This window comes from Odontesthes bonariensis, chromosome 12, assembly GCF_027942865.1.
Source record: "Odontesthes bonariensis isolate fOdoBon6 chromosome 12, fOdoBon6.hap1, whole genome shotgun sequence".
Lineage (NCBI taxonomy): Eukaryota > Metazoa > Chordata > Actinopteri > Atheriniformes > Atherinopsidae > Odontesthes > Odontesthes bonariensis.
This window is the reverse complement of record NC_134517.1, coordinates 23,476,081-23,490,529: the sequence shown is the minus strand read 5'-3', so window position 1 is coordinate 23,490,529 and position 14,449 is coordinate 23,476,081. Positions and strand designations below refer to the sequence as shown.

The following is a 14,449-nucleotide window of genomic DNA, read 5'->3' as shown; positions in this document are numbered from 1 at the left end:
AAAGTGGATGTGGAACCACTTTGCATCACCTGTCACTTTCAGTCTCATCCAAGCTGAGAAATCCTGCGTGAATAAAGTGGAAACAGGATGTGCACACGTACAGATGCACACACTCGCATGGATCAGGCGTTTTTTTACTTGTCTTTTAATTCTTTTATATCCTTTTATTTTTTCTTCAAACCAGAATTCATGTCCTTAATGATTTTTAGCTAAAGTTGATTTATTTGATGAGGTATACTTGACATACGAAGACATTGAATGCAGTAAACACTGTAATTGGCATATAGATCAATTCTACTTTGATGTTTTAGTGCTGATACGATCTCAAAATACACTACTTTCCACATTCGTTGCTCTGTGTTTAAGTGAAGGTTTGCTGCTGCCCTGCTACTTGTCATTTGCTAACCATTCCCACCATTGCCCCCCCCCCCCCTCACAGAACTAAAGCTCTGGTTTTGGAGCTCCTGGCGGCAGTTTGTCTCGTGAGAGGAGGCCACGAAATTATTCTTTCTGCATTCGACAACTTTAAGGAGGTATGTAATGCATGGAGAGGCGAACCATGGTCTTAAGAGACCAATATGTCTTTACGTTCTGACCCTGCAGCTTCAAACAGTGACTCAGCTGTGGAGGAATGCTCCTCCAGCACATTCCTTATTGCCTCAAAGGGATGGCATCTAGGAATGATCCCTTTGTCAACAGATTAGAGACACCGGTTGAGCTGCAACACAGGATGACCTGAACAGCCATCGGAGAAAACAGTTGCGCGTGTGCACGTTGACAGGATTTGTGAGGCACATCAAAGAAAGCAAGGAGACAGATGTATCAGACAGCCTTTCCTGACCTTTGCCTGTCTGGAGGGAGGTATTATGGCTGCTGGAGAGTGGAGTGGGAGGTTTATGACAGATTGGGCGCTAAGAGCAGCCCCATTTTGTTGCATACGGCCCACAAATATGGGCCAACTGCAGTTAATGTAATATTTACAACCCCGAATGAAATATTGAGCATTGCTCTCAGCGACAGTGGTAAAAGCGGGAGAATAACGATTCGCTAGACAGTAGTTAGTCTAATGAGATGAAGGCTGAGAAACACTCTGATAGTTTAAGCTGCGAGAGAATGTAATGATTTTTTATAATAATGCTATTAGCTGGCATTTTAGGATGCACACGCCTCCACTTCCATCCAACTTCTTTAATACCCTCTTGGCCTTGCTGCCATTCTGATGACTTGTCTGAACTCGAGGGTTTCTCTTTCCCGTCTTCTTTACCTTTGTCTCCCAAGTTCCAGTTCAAATGTGGTCGCTGAACACGTATGCTCTGTGTCTGCTGTGAAAGCAACAGCTTATCAGTGATTTATTATCGTAATCATTGATCTGAAAACTGCTCCACTTCCCGATATAATGGGAAACTGAAGCATTTATCAGTAATTAGGAATAACTGTTTAATTCCTCCCAATACTCATGATAGTACATAAGTCAGGTAAAATCGCGGGGGATTTTAAAAAGAACAATAGATCTTTTTATGTTTAGCCCTAATTCAAAGAGAGGTTTGATGCAATTTTTTCTAATCTGCGACTCCATCCGTAGCTGCTCTCTGTACCTTCTCTTTAACAGGGAACATGCTGTTTATTTTGCAGGTATGTGTGGAGACACAGCGGTTCGAGAGGCTAATGGAGTACTTTAAGAATGAGGACAACAACATTGACTTCATGGTAAGCCCATACAGACTCCTAATTACTTTTGATTGTGCTGCACTCCCTCAAAAACCCCGTGTCCGGAGATGGCTTGTGAAGCTTTTTAAGCTCAAGAGGACCAGGCTGAATGTGCTCCCTGTTAATGATTCACCGCTGCCAAGAGATTTGAGAAGGTGGATTGAGTTGCAGTCCGTGAGTCAGGAAGATGCAAAGGGAGCAGCAATGAACCAGCTGGGATTTTGTAAAAAAAAAGAGTCCATGCTTGGACTTTGTTTAATATTTTGACTACAGGTGTCCTCATGGTCCTCATGGTCCTCTCCAGTGAAACACAAACAAAATGAACAAGCAGAGTCTCCTTTCCAGTTTTAAACTCTTAGTCCGGTAGAGAGAAATAAAAAATAAAAAAAAGTCACAACTTCTGCATAGTTTTATTCGTCATATCCACATGTTTGCAATCTAATTGGCAAAGGGAAAACCAATGGATACTTTGTTTTGCCTGATAGAAACACTAATGCAAACAGACTTTGTCAAGCAGCCGTGTCACATGGACACAACTGATCTTCTTCCAGGAACTTGAAGTCATTTTTTAGTGTGAGGACACTATGAAGAGATATCCTCCTTGATCTGTTTGGGCAAGCTCCCACAAGGCGGTCATTTCCCTTAAACTGATTTTGTTAAGTTGGTTTCTAGATCATTTTAATCTCTGATAAGTTACTCTGCTAAACAAATAATAAGCATTTACAGGCAGGGTTTTAGGGGAGGTGATGTTGAAACGCACCAAATAGGATAATGAGGATTAAAACCAAATCCTGGCAGTAAGCAGAGAGTCATACAGAAACCAGAAACAAATCCGCAAAGTTACACTTTTTTATTTTAAGAAACCCTGTAGAAACATTAAAGTATATGCTGTGCATCTTATTCTACTGACTGTATTCTGCCTGTTTATATTCCCCAGGTGGCATGTATGCAATTCATCAACATTGTCGTACACTCGGTGGAGGACATGAACTTCAGAGTTCATCTACAGTTCGACTTCACCAAGTTGTGTTTGGACGACTACTTGGATGTGAGTTTGGACATAACGCTGTTAGACAATCAACTGTCGTCTGTTCATCTGAGCACTCCCAGTCTTGAAAGTCAGCTTTGATAGTCATTACAGCCCCCCCCCCCCCTCAGACATCAACCCGCAGAGAAGGAGTCGATAATGATTTTTCCATTACTTCAGAGAAATGTCAGCTTCGTAGATCCTGATTTTCCTCTTCTGTGGAGAGGCGAGATCTACACTGGCCTTGTGTAGTGAGCTGGAAAAAAAACGAGTACTCTCCTCAACTCACTTTTTGTCTATGTTTTCCAGAAACTTAAGCACACGGAGAGCGATAAGCTGCAGGTCCAGATCCAGGCCTACTTGGATAATGTGTTTGACGTGGGAGCCCTGCTGGAGGATGCAGAGACCAAAAATGCTGCCCTGGAGCGGGTGGAGGAGCTGGAGGAGAACATGTCGCATGTGAGAGCCCTCGAATGCTGATTTCGCTCTCTGACATTTGGTGAAACTGACTGCATAGTCTCATTTCCCTTCTGCCGCAAAACGGATATGTATTTACTTTAGGAAGCTGATGTCACAGCAAATTAAAGGGGGGGAATGGCAGCCTGTTTTGGGCTCCTCAGTGATCTCACGCTCTCACCGCCACAAGAAAAGAGATGCAAACACAAATATTTTAAACACATTTAGGTATTTATTTTTAACATGTCAAGACGGAAACGTGCACTCGTTGAATGTTTTTACATTACCCCACAGGACCTCTCTGACATATTGAGTTGGATGATGTCAGTGCAATAAGTTCATGTCACTCTGTGACCTTTTCCTCCTGGATGTCGTTCTCACAGATGACGGAGAAGCTGCAGGACATGGAGAACGAAGCCATGGCCAAGATTGTGGAGCTGGAGAAGCAGCTGATGCAAAGGAACAAGGATCTTGAATCCATCAGGGTCAGATTTGCCCTCTCTCCACGCTAACACCTATTCCTTAGCTCGTTTATAGACGCTTAGGAGGTCTCCTTTGAGTTTTCCATCCAACTCTGTCTTTTCTTTTTGTCCCACACAGGAAGTCTACAAAGACACCAGCTCGCAGGTGCACTCGCTGCGGCAGATGCTGAAGGAGAAGGACGAGGCCATCCAGCGACAGAGTAACCTGGAGAAGAAGATCCATGAGCTGGAAAAGCAGGGCACCATCAAGATCCACAAGAAGAAAGACGGAGACATCTCGATCCTGCCTTCTCATCCCTCTGGGGTGGAGGGTTTGCCGGATGCCTCCACAGGAGGAAACGGTGTTGCTGTCGGCCTGAACCATGCAGGAGTGGCAGATTGCACATCTGTGCCGCCTCCACCGCCTCCTCCTCCCCCTCCACTGCCAGTGAACGGCACACGTAGGTTTATGACCGTTTGGAAAAACTTGCTGGATATCTTGTATCTGAGTTTGAGGAAAGCCCTGATCAGTAACAGCTTTTGGTTTATTCATTGTCCGAACGTCAGATATCAAGCTAAGGTAGACTGATTTTTGTGCATTCACCTGCATTTTGTTTTCAGTCCAGGAAGCACTTTGTTTACTTCAGCATCTGTTATCTGCTCTCCCAGTGCCAAACGGACCATCAACGGAAATTCATGCTGCGGCTCCCCCTCCGCCGCCACCACCCCCTCCACCTCCCCCTCCACCCCCAGGAATGGCCTCAGAGATGTCTGTCCCTCCGCCTCCTCCTGTGGCCCCCCCACTGCCCGGCTGTGGGACGCCCACTGTGATCATGAACTCTGGATTAGCAGGTGAGTTTACCAGATGCACACGTCGAGTCATGCATGTGTCTATGTCCCGACCATTTTAGTGATCAATTATGTCAGGTGTTGCCTAATTGAATGCCTAATGATAGATTTTAGACGGCTCATGACTGCCATCATCGGAGGATCAAATGTAGCGTTCTGTGCTTGAATCTTGGACCATCCCTCATTTCTTTACAAATAAAGTCTGGCTCCTTGGAAGCAAAATAGAATTAGTTAAAGTGCTGTTGAGCAATAGTTCTCCAGGCTTTCCTTGAACAGTGTCTGATTTTCTTTTAATACACACATTTTTTTTAGTCGACTCTTTGTTCCTGACCACGACTAGAGCAATGTGTTGGGCCACAACACTGAACTATGAATCAGCAGCCTGTTGCAAAGACACATCATTTGTTTCCATTTCTTTAGTTGCATCTATGAAAAAAACACCAAAGATAACAGTTTGACAGACACAAAATGATTGTTTTTGCACCAATGAGGGGATTCCCAGAGAGCTTGGAGCTAAAAACATTTCTCAGTAGTTCTTAAGAAATTGTAGTAGCAGGCATAAAAAAAAAAAAACTAGAGCAGAGTAACAGTATCTGTCAGTGATGTACTTAAGACATTAGAAAAAAAATCCTGCAAAGACCTGACACAGGACCTTAGAGATGCATCTGGACCTTCGGTTGATTCATCTACTGCTCACTGAAGCCTCATCAGGAATGGTTTCCATGGAGGGGCGTCTGTCAAGAAGCCATTCTTAAAGGAGGGAAAAACGGGCTGAGGTATGCCAAATGACACGAGAACTGGACTTAAAGCAGGTCTTATGGAGGGATGAATCCTCCCCAGAGCCCATACCTCAACATTACCGAAGCAGTGTGGGATCATCTTGACAGAGAACGGAACAAAAGGCAGCCGACATCCAAATAAGAGCTTTGGGATGTCCTTCAAGAAGCCTGGAGAACTATTCCTGAAGACTACTTTAAGAAATTACACGAAAAGCTTGCCCAGAAGGTTTCAGGGTGGATTGTACATGTGTTTCTATAAATCACTGCACCCCATTTTTTTTTTATTTTTTTTTATTTTTTGGCAGTATTCACAAAATCAGGGTTGGCTCAAGACTTTTGCACAGAATTTCCGATTTGTCCAGAGTCTGTGCCAAGGACTGTTAAAGCTGGTCTGGTGTGATCTGGTGTCTCCACATTGTACTAGGACACTTAATGTTGACATATATATATGTATATTTTTCTCTTTTCAGTCCATACCAAAAAAACCAGTGTGTAAATATCTTACAAGACATTTAACAGGAAGACGTCCCATGTTTTTTCAGTTTTGACATTTTTATGACTGAAACTGCTCTACTCTTACCTTCGGGCATGCTCCTGCTCATGATCAGTACTGTTAAATCGCAGTGACAGACTCTGAGTAAGCTTCATAAGCAGATAAACCTGCACTATCTGTAGCTGTGGGCGCATTTTTATTTATTTTTTTTTTTTAATATGCCTTTGCGTGTGTAAGTAAAACCTTTTTGATGAAGAATGGAGCCCTGAGAAACCTTTTGAGTCATAAACATAACGGTGACAATTGATTTGTCCCAGATTTTCTTTCCGGTGTGTTTGAGATGTGCCTGTGTAATCATTCTAACTAAATCTGCCAAATTCTTAATATGTCTTTGAATTGTTTCCTTTCTCTGCCAACCAGAGGGACCCATCAAACTTTTCTGTAGGTTTTGCCTGTCGTGTTTGATGTCGTGTCTTCCCCCCCTTTGTTCCCCTGCTTTCCCATAAGTTTTGAAAGTGGTATTTTCATTAGACATCAAGAGAGGACCCGTCTGTATTATTATTTTCACCTTTCTCTTAAACCTTTTCATCCTCCCGTTACTTTTTGCCCTCCATCTAAAAGTAGATTTTTAAAGATTTCTCTCCATTTTCACGGTCTTCCCCTCTCTCAGTAGGATTCGCTGTCAAACCGTCATCATTTCAACTAACAAAGAAAATACCGCATTTCAAACTTCTGCATGTCCTGCTTTCCCACCTCACTGTAGGTTTGTGACCGAGTGTTTTATATAAATGAAGTGTTGCCACATTTCAAAGCATCGGCTGCATGCCGAGACACGGTGACCTGTAGTGGCACGCAGATGATTAAAGTGATACGAATTGTGCTGAGCTGGAATGCTGTTTGCCTTTCCCGTGGCAGCTTTATCTTACCGGCCCTCCTGACACCTCGTCTGTGTGAAATAGCAGGGCGCCACTTCAACCTTCAGCTTCACTGAAGCAGCTCCGGTGGCTACAAATAGTTTTAATCTGCCCAATAAATAGTTTGTCCCCAGGCCTGGCAGCTAATCCTCACAATCTGCACCGTTTACTGAACCGGTGTACCCTTTGGCCTTATTCTGCTGCCAGGAGGCGGAGAGGCTTTAGCCTACTTGTAAAAGTGTCCCCTCTGTTTTGTTTGAAAGACTTGAGTACACGTTGAGTATGTGTTTCCAGTTCCAGATGCCTGTCTATCCCCTCCCCTGCATGTATATCTGTGCACACTCTGAGGGTGGATTAGGATCTGGTGTTAACTTTCTTTTGTCATGTGTAGCTGTTAAGATCAAGAAACCCATCAAGACCAAGTTCCGTATGCCCGTCTTCAACTGGGTAGCCCTGAAGCCAAACCAGATCAACGGGACTGTCTTCAATGAGATCGACGATGAGAGGATACTGGAGGTTAAAACTTTGTTCCCACTCAGAATGAACTACTTTCCCGCTCAGTTCCCCAGTTCCCAATAACGATGAGTCCTCGCTGCCTTTCAGGACCTAAATGTCGACGAGTTTGAGGAGATGTTTAAGACGAAAGCTCAGGGCCCGACGATCGACCTCACCACGAGCAAGCAGAAGATCATCCAGAAGGGACCCAACAAGGTGACCCTGCTGGACTCCAACAGGGCAAAGAACCTGGCCATCACGCTGAGGAAAGTGGGCAAAACACCCGAGGAGATCTGCAGGGCCATTCAGATGTAAGCCTTCAAAAGAAAACCAAAGCAATCCTCATGTTGCTCTTGCAGTGTTTGCTTGTATTTAGCAGGTTCTTTTTTTTTAAATTTTTTTGTTGCAAACTTAGAGTTTTAGATGTTCAAGTGGGCAATTAATAGTTTATGTGTGTTATGCATATAAATGTTTTACTTAAAAAAGACTTTAATTTTCCCAAGTGGAAGCCTGCCCACATGCAGCTACAAGTGTGTGTTCCTCTGTGCTTCCAGTATGTTTCACCTCTTTCCTTCTCCTCCAGATTCGACCTACGGACACTTCCGGTGGACTTTGTGGAGTGTCTGATGCGCTTCCAGCCCACAGAGAATGAGATCAAAGTCCTGCGGCAGTTTGAGAAGGAGCGCAAGCCTCTTGAAAGCTTGACGGACGAAGACCGCTTCATGATGCAGTTCAGCAAGATCGAGCGGCTCATGCAGAAGATGACCATCATGGCCTTCATCGGCAACTTCACTGAGAGCGTGCAAATGCTCACGCCGGTGAGATACAGACACAGTCATGCTCACGCTTAGTGGTTCTCTGGTGTTTTTACGGCACAAAGCAACAATGCTTTGCTGAGACTGATTTGTTAAACTCTTTGCTCTCCCGCAGCAACTGCATGCTGTCATTGCGGCGTCCGTGTCCATCAAGTCATCACAGAAGCTGAAGAAGATTTTAGAGGTAACTGAATGTTCTATGCCTGGACCGAGCGGAATATTAAGGTATGCATGGCTTGCCTTTTTCACTTCTTTACTTGCTCCGCAGATTATCTTGGCGCTTGGAAACTACATGAACAGCAGCAAAAGAGGAGCAGTGTATGGATTCAAACTGCAAAGTTTAGACTTGGTGAGTTGCTCGCTCCTACCCCGAAACACTTCAAAGCATTTTCTTCTTCTGCATCTTTACACGTTTGCCGTCTCTTTTACTTTCCACGCAGTTGCTCGACACCAAGTCAACGGACCGCAAGCTAACACTGCTGCACTACATCGCCAATGTCGTAAAGGAGAAGTACTCGCAGGTTTCTCTCTTCTACAACGAGCTGCACTACGTTGAAAAAGCTGCAGCAGGTGAGTGCAGCACATGGGAGACTCCGAAGTATCCATTCCACCTTTGCAAAATTCTGTCTCCAGTGTGGAGCCTCGGTACACAAACTACGGCTCTTTACTGTCACAGTGTCGCTGGACAACGTCCTGCTGGATGTGAGGGAGCTGCAGAGAGGCATGGAGCTGACCAAGAGAGAGTACAGCATGCACGGTCACAACACCATGCTCAAAGACTTCATCACACACAGCGAGGGCAAGCTGAAAAAGCTGCAGGATGACGCCAAGGTCGCACAGGTAGCGCTGGATGAGAACAACTCCCTTCGTTCACGTTGATCATCCGAGACGTTTCTGAGTAATCCTGTTTTATATATATTTTTCTCTTAAAAAGGATGCCTACGATGAGGTGATCAAGTTCTTTGGGGAGAACGCCAAAACCACACCTCCGTCCGTTTTCTTCCCTGTGTTCGTGCGATTCGTAAAGGCCTACAGGGTGAGTTTGGCTTCATACGTCTGGTTTGATCATTGTGTGAGAATCTTACAAATAAATGATCACATTTCACAAAGGAAGTACTGCAATACCAGAACAAATGGACAAAGCCGCTTCTTCATGCAGTTGTATAGTGATGACTTTGGCTTTCAGTAAAGCAAGTTGTTTACTTCTCATAGCTGCTGTGTCAGTCCCTTAACTTCTGGACAACTCCAAACCACCTTATCCTTATCTTAACTAATAAATGAATGATAAATAAATAAATCGTTTTTTTTTTTCCCATTGTGACAACTTGTAATTGAGCAGCAATCGATTTAATGTGTAATCTCTTCAGCAAGCGGAGGAGGACAACGAGCATAGGAAGAGACAACAGCAGATTATGATGGAGAAACTTCTAGAACAAGAGGCCATGATGGAGGAAAACCAGAAGGTAAGTTGAGTTTCCCTCTCAACTCTTTGGGCCTCCTCTTTTTCTCCTTATCTCCTCCGCCCCGCTTTTCCGAAGGATCACAATGCCTAAAAGGTAAGCGGCTCCACTTCCTCCCCATCCGCTTCATCCTCTCTTCCTCCAGAGTCCTGATCGCAGGATTAGTTGAGCACCGACTGCCTGCTGGGCGCACTTGTATCTAGTTCTTATAGTCTGAAAGCCTGCTGAGCCACATCACATCAGCTCAGGATCAGTGATTATTCAATTAACTCAAATGCCATTGTGAAGGGAGACGAGAAACAAAAGCATATCAGAGATGACATACAAGAGGGAGAAAATGTTGATGACAGTTGTCATGTCTTGTTTTTTTTGTTTTTTTTGTGCGTCTGTCTGCCCTCCTCAGTCTCCCTCCCATAAGAGCAAGCGGCAGCAGCAAGAGCTGATCCAGGAGCTCAGGAGGAAACAGGTGAAAGACAGCCGGCACGTCTACGAAGGCAAAGATGGTGCGATTGAGGACATCATCACGGGTAACATCCTCTGGACCTGGCCGCAGCCTGTGGCGACACACTCACAGTCACGCGCACACACACGCATACACACATACTTTGCACTCTGCATGAGGTTCTCTCTTGCTGTGAATTCAGCCTTTAACAAAGGGGTTCTAAACCAACTAACACAGCGACTTTTGGTCTTTTCAAAAGTCAGCTTTGAGAACCAAAGGTTTTTTACCAAATGACTTCAAACGTTCACTCACAGCTGAGCCGGTGTCTCTCAACTCAAATGTGTCTGATGATCATTGCTTATCTGCTTTGTCTTTGCTTTGTAATACCATCTGTACGTAGACGGGGCCGGGATATGACGATCTCCCAGAATGTTATTCTATCCAAAAAAGGGGAATACATTACACTGTTTTCTTAACTGAGGGGAGATGAAACTTCCTGAGATGGATGGTGGAGTGTAAAAAGAGTATCTTTACTCAAACACAGGGCACTAAGTAAACGTTTTTTAAGTACATGCACTTGTTGCTTTACACTTCCACCCATCCATATTTCTTTCTGCCACCATTTTGACAGCATTTGTTACTGGCTCTAACTAATATGTTACATACCAAGCATAAAATGCAGTGGGTCGTAATAGAAATGTGCCAAATCGTGTATGAATTATAAACAGTTGGCTCATAATGAAGCAGCTGTAACAATTAAGCATTAAGTACCCAATTCCACAACAGATCCCAGTAACAAGATGGCTGATGTAATTAAACAGCCAGAACCAGAAAGAGTTCAACTTGAAACAAGGAAGTTTTTGTCAGCCCTTCAGTGGAGCCTTAATTGGTACAACCCAATTTTCAAAGGAGTTGGAAGGCAGGGTAAAAAAAAAAACCTAGAATGTCTGATTTAAAAATGGAACAAAGGCAACTTATCAAATGTTAAAAGATTCCAGAAAGGATGAGGAGGAAATTGAGAAATGTTTCGCCACTCTGTGAAAGACATCAATAGTTGAGTTTTTAGAATATGGATTCTCAGCATAAACTGCAAAGATTTGGGGGATTCCACTGGCCACAGTGTGAGATGACCTCAAAAGATAGAATAGAGAGTAGCGTCTGTCGTAATGGGACACGGCTGAAAACCAATATTGAATGGTTGTGATCTTTAGGCCCTCAGGCTGCACTCAATTGAAACGGATCCAACTCCGTGGCAGAGATCACTGAACAAACCGTAAGAACATTTCCAGAAATCGTTGTCGGTTAACACGGTTCATAACTTCATTCCAAGTTAAAATTTTATGAAAAATGCCCGTCTCAGCTTTTTTTTTTTTTTTTAGAAATGTGTTCCTTGTGTCAAATCCAAAGTGAGTATTTTCAGTTTGTTTGGCAAAAATCATTCAGTTTTAACATTTGATATGTTGCCTTTTGTTTTATTTTCAGTGGCTTTTAAGGTAAAGTCACTGCGTTCTGTTTTTATTTGTTGGAAATCGGGTTGTAGAATTTGCTTTCGAAAACTCAACATTCCCCCCCCCGGATCCCGATGCTGTTGTTGGGTACTTGCTTAGTGCTAACCAGTTCTAAACCCTGTTAGAGGTCTGCTCTTCTTATATTGTGTTTGTCATGTTTTTTTCTTGGCTGTTGTCCCTGTCGTTCTCAATGCAGTGCTGAAGACCGTGCCCTTTACCGCCCGCACAGCCAAGCGGGGTTCTCGGTTCTTCTGCGAGTCCGCTCTCAATGAGGAGTACCATTACTAAGTTTATAGAAATGTCTCTCCTCTCAAAGGTTGCTGGAACAAAGCGTTCTCTTCTTTATGTCTTCCCTCTCCTTGCATGCCTATTCACACTCCTTCTCTTAACTGTTACGCACGAGTCTCACACAGCAGACGTGCATGTGCGCCGCGGGTTTCGGGGGCACGCACGTGTGCCTGAATGCGTTTGTGTTATCTCCCTCCCTGAGCATGACGAGGTGTTGGTGTAAAGTTTGTTTTTTTTTTTTCTGACCACCTGCATGAAGTGTGACCCACATTTACATTTATTTATTTTTCATTTTTTAATCAACCATGGCAAACCATAATGTCACAGAGAGAGCAGTCTCCAAGGAGGGAACTTTTCCTCATTTAGTAACAGTCAGGCCGGGTGCTGCCATCTAGTGGCCATAGTTTAAAAAACAAATAGTGAGCTCCGGATGAGTTATGTGCTTATCACCTAATTTGCAGTCAGTCTTTCCCATTTGGACAGCATGTTGCAGTCCATCTTGTAATATACAGTAGCATATACAGTATATACAAGCCTTCAGTAAACATCTGCACCTGACTAATGCTACGATAAGTGCCTGTGGCATTATAACTTGCTTCTCTGTGTTTTTCAGTCTGTTTTCAATAAAAATGAGTATTTGTGTGTTCATGATCACATATCATTACCACTGTTGATACGGTTTCTGGCATGCTGATTGCTTCATCCTTGCTGCTTTCCCACAATGCACCCCCTGCTCTTCCAGTTAGCTGACATGCTGTGCTTGCTCCTGCTGGCTTCTGTAGTCTAGAAGGCTCTTTGGTATGCTGCATGGCGTGGACGCATATGTTACCGGTTACATTACATGCGTGCTTGCTACTAACATGCGACCAGGTTGTTCAGCTGCATCCCCATTAGCTCTGTGCTTATCAACTAATTTGTAGTCAGTTTTTTTTTGTTTTTTTTTTGTTTTTTTTTTTACCCAGGCCGCTTGCATGCTTTGGTTGGTTATTGACTATGGTGCTGTTTGGAGTTATTTCTGTGTGTTTACAGTTGCTCTGAAACTGGAGGTTTGAAACGGGCTCATCTCCTGTTCTGCTGGTAGCCACTTTGCAAAGCAGTTTGGGTTTAGTAACAAAAAAAAAAAGGAAAAAAGAAAAAAAGGCTTTTATTCTACCCTGTGAGTTCAACCAGTTGACTAACATCCTCTAGTTCTGTCCTCTCTGAACCTACTCTGGCCTTTCCACATGCAGCCTACTGCCACTCTGCTTTGCTGCAGCGCTCCCATAGCAAAGCCAATGTGAACATGTTGGGCTGACATGCTCTAGTCGGCCACCTCCTCCATTTTTAACCTTCATTTTGTCTTCTCTTCATCCAGCCCTAAAGAAGAATAATATTACTAAATTTCCCAATGTCTGCTTGAGGGTAAGGAAGTCCTCCAGTAGCACCCCTGTAGTGGTGGATGTGTCCCAAACCTGGCAAGCATCTCTTTATTACCTCCTTTCCTGTTTTACTATCTTTTCATTTAGGGTCCTCTCTTTCTTGACCTAAAGAGAAACTGACCTTTCATTTGACCATCCTTATTTTTTTTCTCAGTAGTGTACTCATTTTCATTAGAATTAGCTTGCTCTTTTCTGTAGTTTCTTCACTCTTTTAACAATGAAGATGCATTTTGGTTTCACAAGATGCATGGAAGATTTCCAGTTTTTATGCAGAGGCTTATAAGTGAAACCCATAGTCTGCGTCAGTCATACTAACAGGTGGCTAACCTGTAGGCCTTTTTGCTTTATCTTCTTTTTTTAATGCGTGTATGAATGTACAGACCTCACACTACTTTGAAAGATAGGCTGCCAGCACTCCTGAACATGTGGGCTCACCAATGCAACCTGACAATATGCCTGACAACTCTTTTATCCTCCCCCGTTCCCCATCCAATCCCCTCGTCCCTCCCAGATTTGAGAAATCAGCCTTACAGAAGAGCCGACGCCGTGCGGAGGAGTGTCAGGAGACGCTATGATGATCAGAACCTGCGGCCGATGAACAACGGCGAAGTAGTCATGTGACGAGGGGAAGAGTGCATGTGCGGGGGGGAGGGAGGGAGAGGTGGTGAGAAATGTCAAAAGATGGATTGACAGAAAGTCTGATGCAGAACGATGACAAGTGTTTGTAGCAACCATGGAAGCGACGATGTAAATCTATATATATGCATATATATATGTATGTTACATAAGAATAGACGTGCTGTTGTAGCAGCAAGTCACAATGATGGACTGGGACGTGTGCGGAACTGGATTTGAAGTGTCTGAGGGGGTTGAATCAAAGACCTTTAGACGAGCCAAGTGCCTGAACTTATTTTTGTGATCTCGCTGTCTTCTGTTTGTCGGATGACCGTTTTTTGTAATAACACCACTTAAAGCAATACAACTTTGACCTGGCTTTAAAGTTGAGATGTGTAAAACTGGACATGCAGCGGCCTTAAGAGCCATGTGAAAAGATGTTACCCTGGAACGTTAATGTAGAATGTATGGGACGTGTTCCCTTAAGCTGTTACAAATATTACATCTCTTAGTGGCAAGTTTTGACACTTTATAGTATCTCGTTACATTCCCGTGCTCTTGTCTTGTCTTTTCCTTTTCTTTTTTACAAACATATCCACAACTTAAACTTTTTTTTTTTAAACATCTCATGAGGATTCCCATTATTAAAAGGGCTGATAAGACAAAAGTGATGAAGAAGTCATTTAGAAAAAGAAAAAAATGGGAAAAGACACTAAATATAG

General features: G+C 43.6%; 1 protein-coding gene across 13 annotated transcripts in view; it reads left to right on the top strand.

The window, feature by feature from the left end:
* The window catches only part of fmnl2a (formin-like 2a), a 44,487-nt gene extending 30,720 nt beyond the window's left edge, over positions 1–13,767 (top strand). For 3 of the 13 annotated variants that reach the window (XM_075479766.1, XM_075479765.1, XM_075479763.1), the window contains 19 exons: positions 440–533; positions 1,633–1,707; positions 2,645–2,755; positions 3,044–3,193; positions 3,574–3,675; positions 3,791–4,112; positions 4,321–4,503; positions 6,193–6,213; positions 7,078–7,202; positions 7,290–7,492; positions 7,765–7,999; positions 8,112–8,180; positions 8,265–8,345; positions 8,437–8,566; positions 8,673–8,836; positions 8,931–9,032; positions 9,364–9,459; positions 9,860–9,983; positions 13,049–13,717. In XM_075479766.1, the coding sequence (XP_075335881.1) occupies positions 440–533; positions 1,633–1,707; positions 2,645–2,755; positions 3,044–3,193; positions 3,574–3,675; positions 3,791–4,112; positions 4,321–4,503; positions 6,193–6,213; positions 7,078–7,202; positions 7,290–7,492; positions 7,765–7,999; positions 8,112–8,180; positions 8,265–8,345; positions 8,437–8,566; positions 8,673–8,836; positions 8,931–9,032; positions 9,364–9,459; positions 9,860–9,983; positions 13,049–13,221 (2,560 nt within the window). In that variant the 3' untranslated portion in view covers positions 13,222–13,717. Of the gene's footprint in view, positions 1–439; positions 534–1,632; positions 1,708–2,644; positions 2,756–3,043; positions 3,194–3,573; positions 3,676–3,790; positions 4,113–4,320; positions 4,504–6,192; positions 6,214–7,077; positions 7,203–7,289; positions 7,493–7,764; positions 8,000–8,111; positions 8,181–8,264; positions 8,346–8,436; positions 8,567–8,672; positions 8,837–8,930; positions 9,033–9,363; positions 9,460–9,859; positions 9,984–11,602; positions 11,723–13,048 lie in introns of all 13 variants that reach the window. The other 10 variants (XM_075479774.1, XM_075479767.1, XM_075479776.1 and 7 more) reach the window with 7 other exon arrangements.
* Positions 13,768–14,449: the final 682 nt, after the last annotated feature.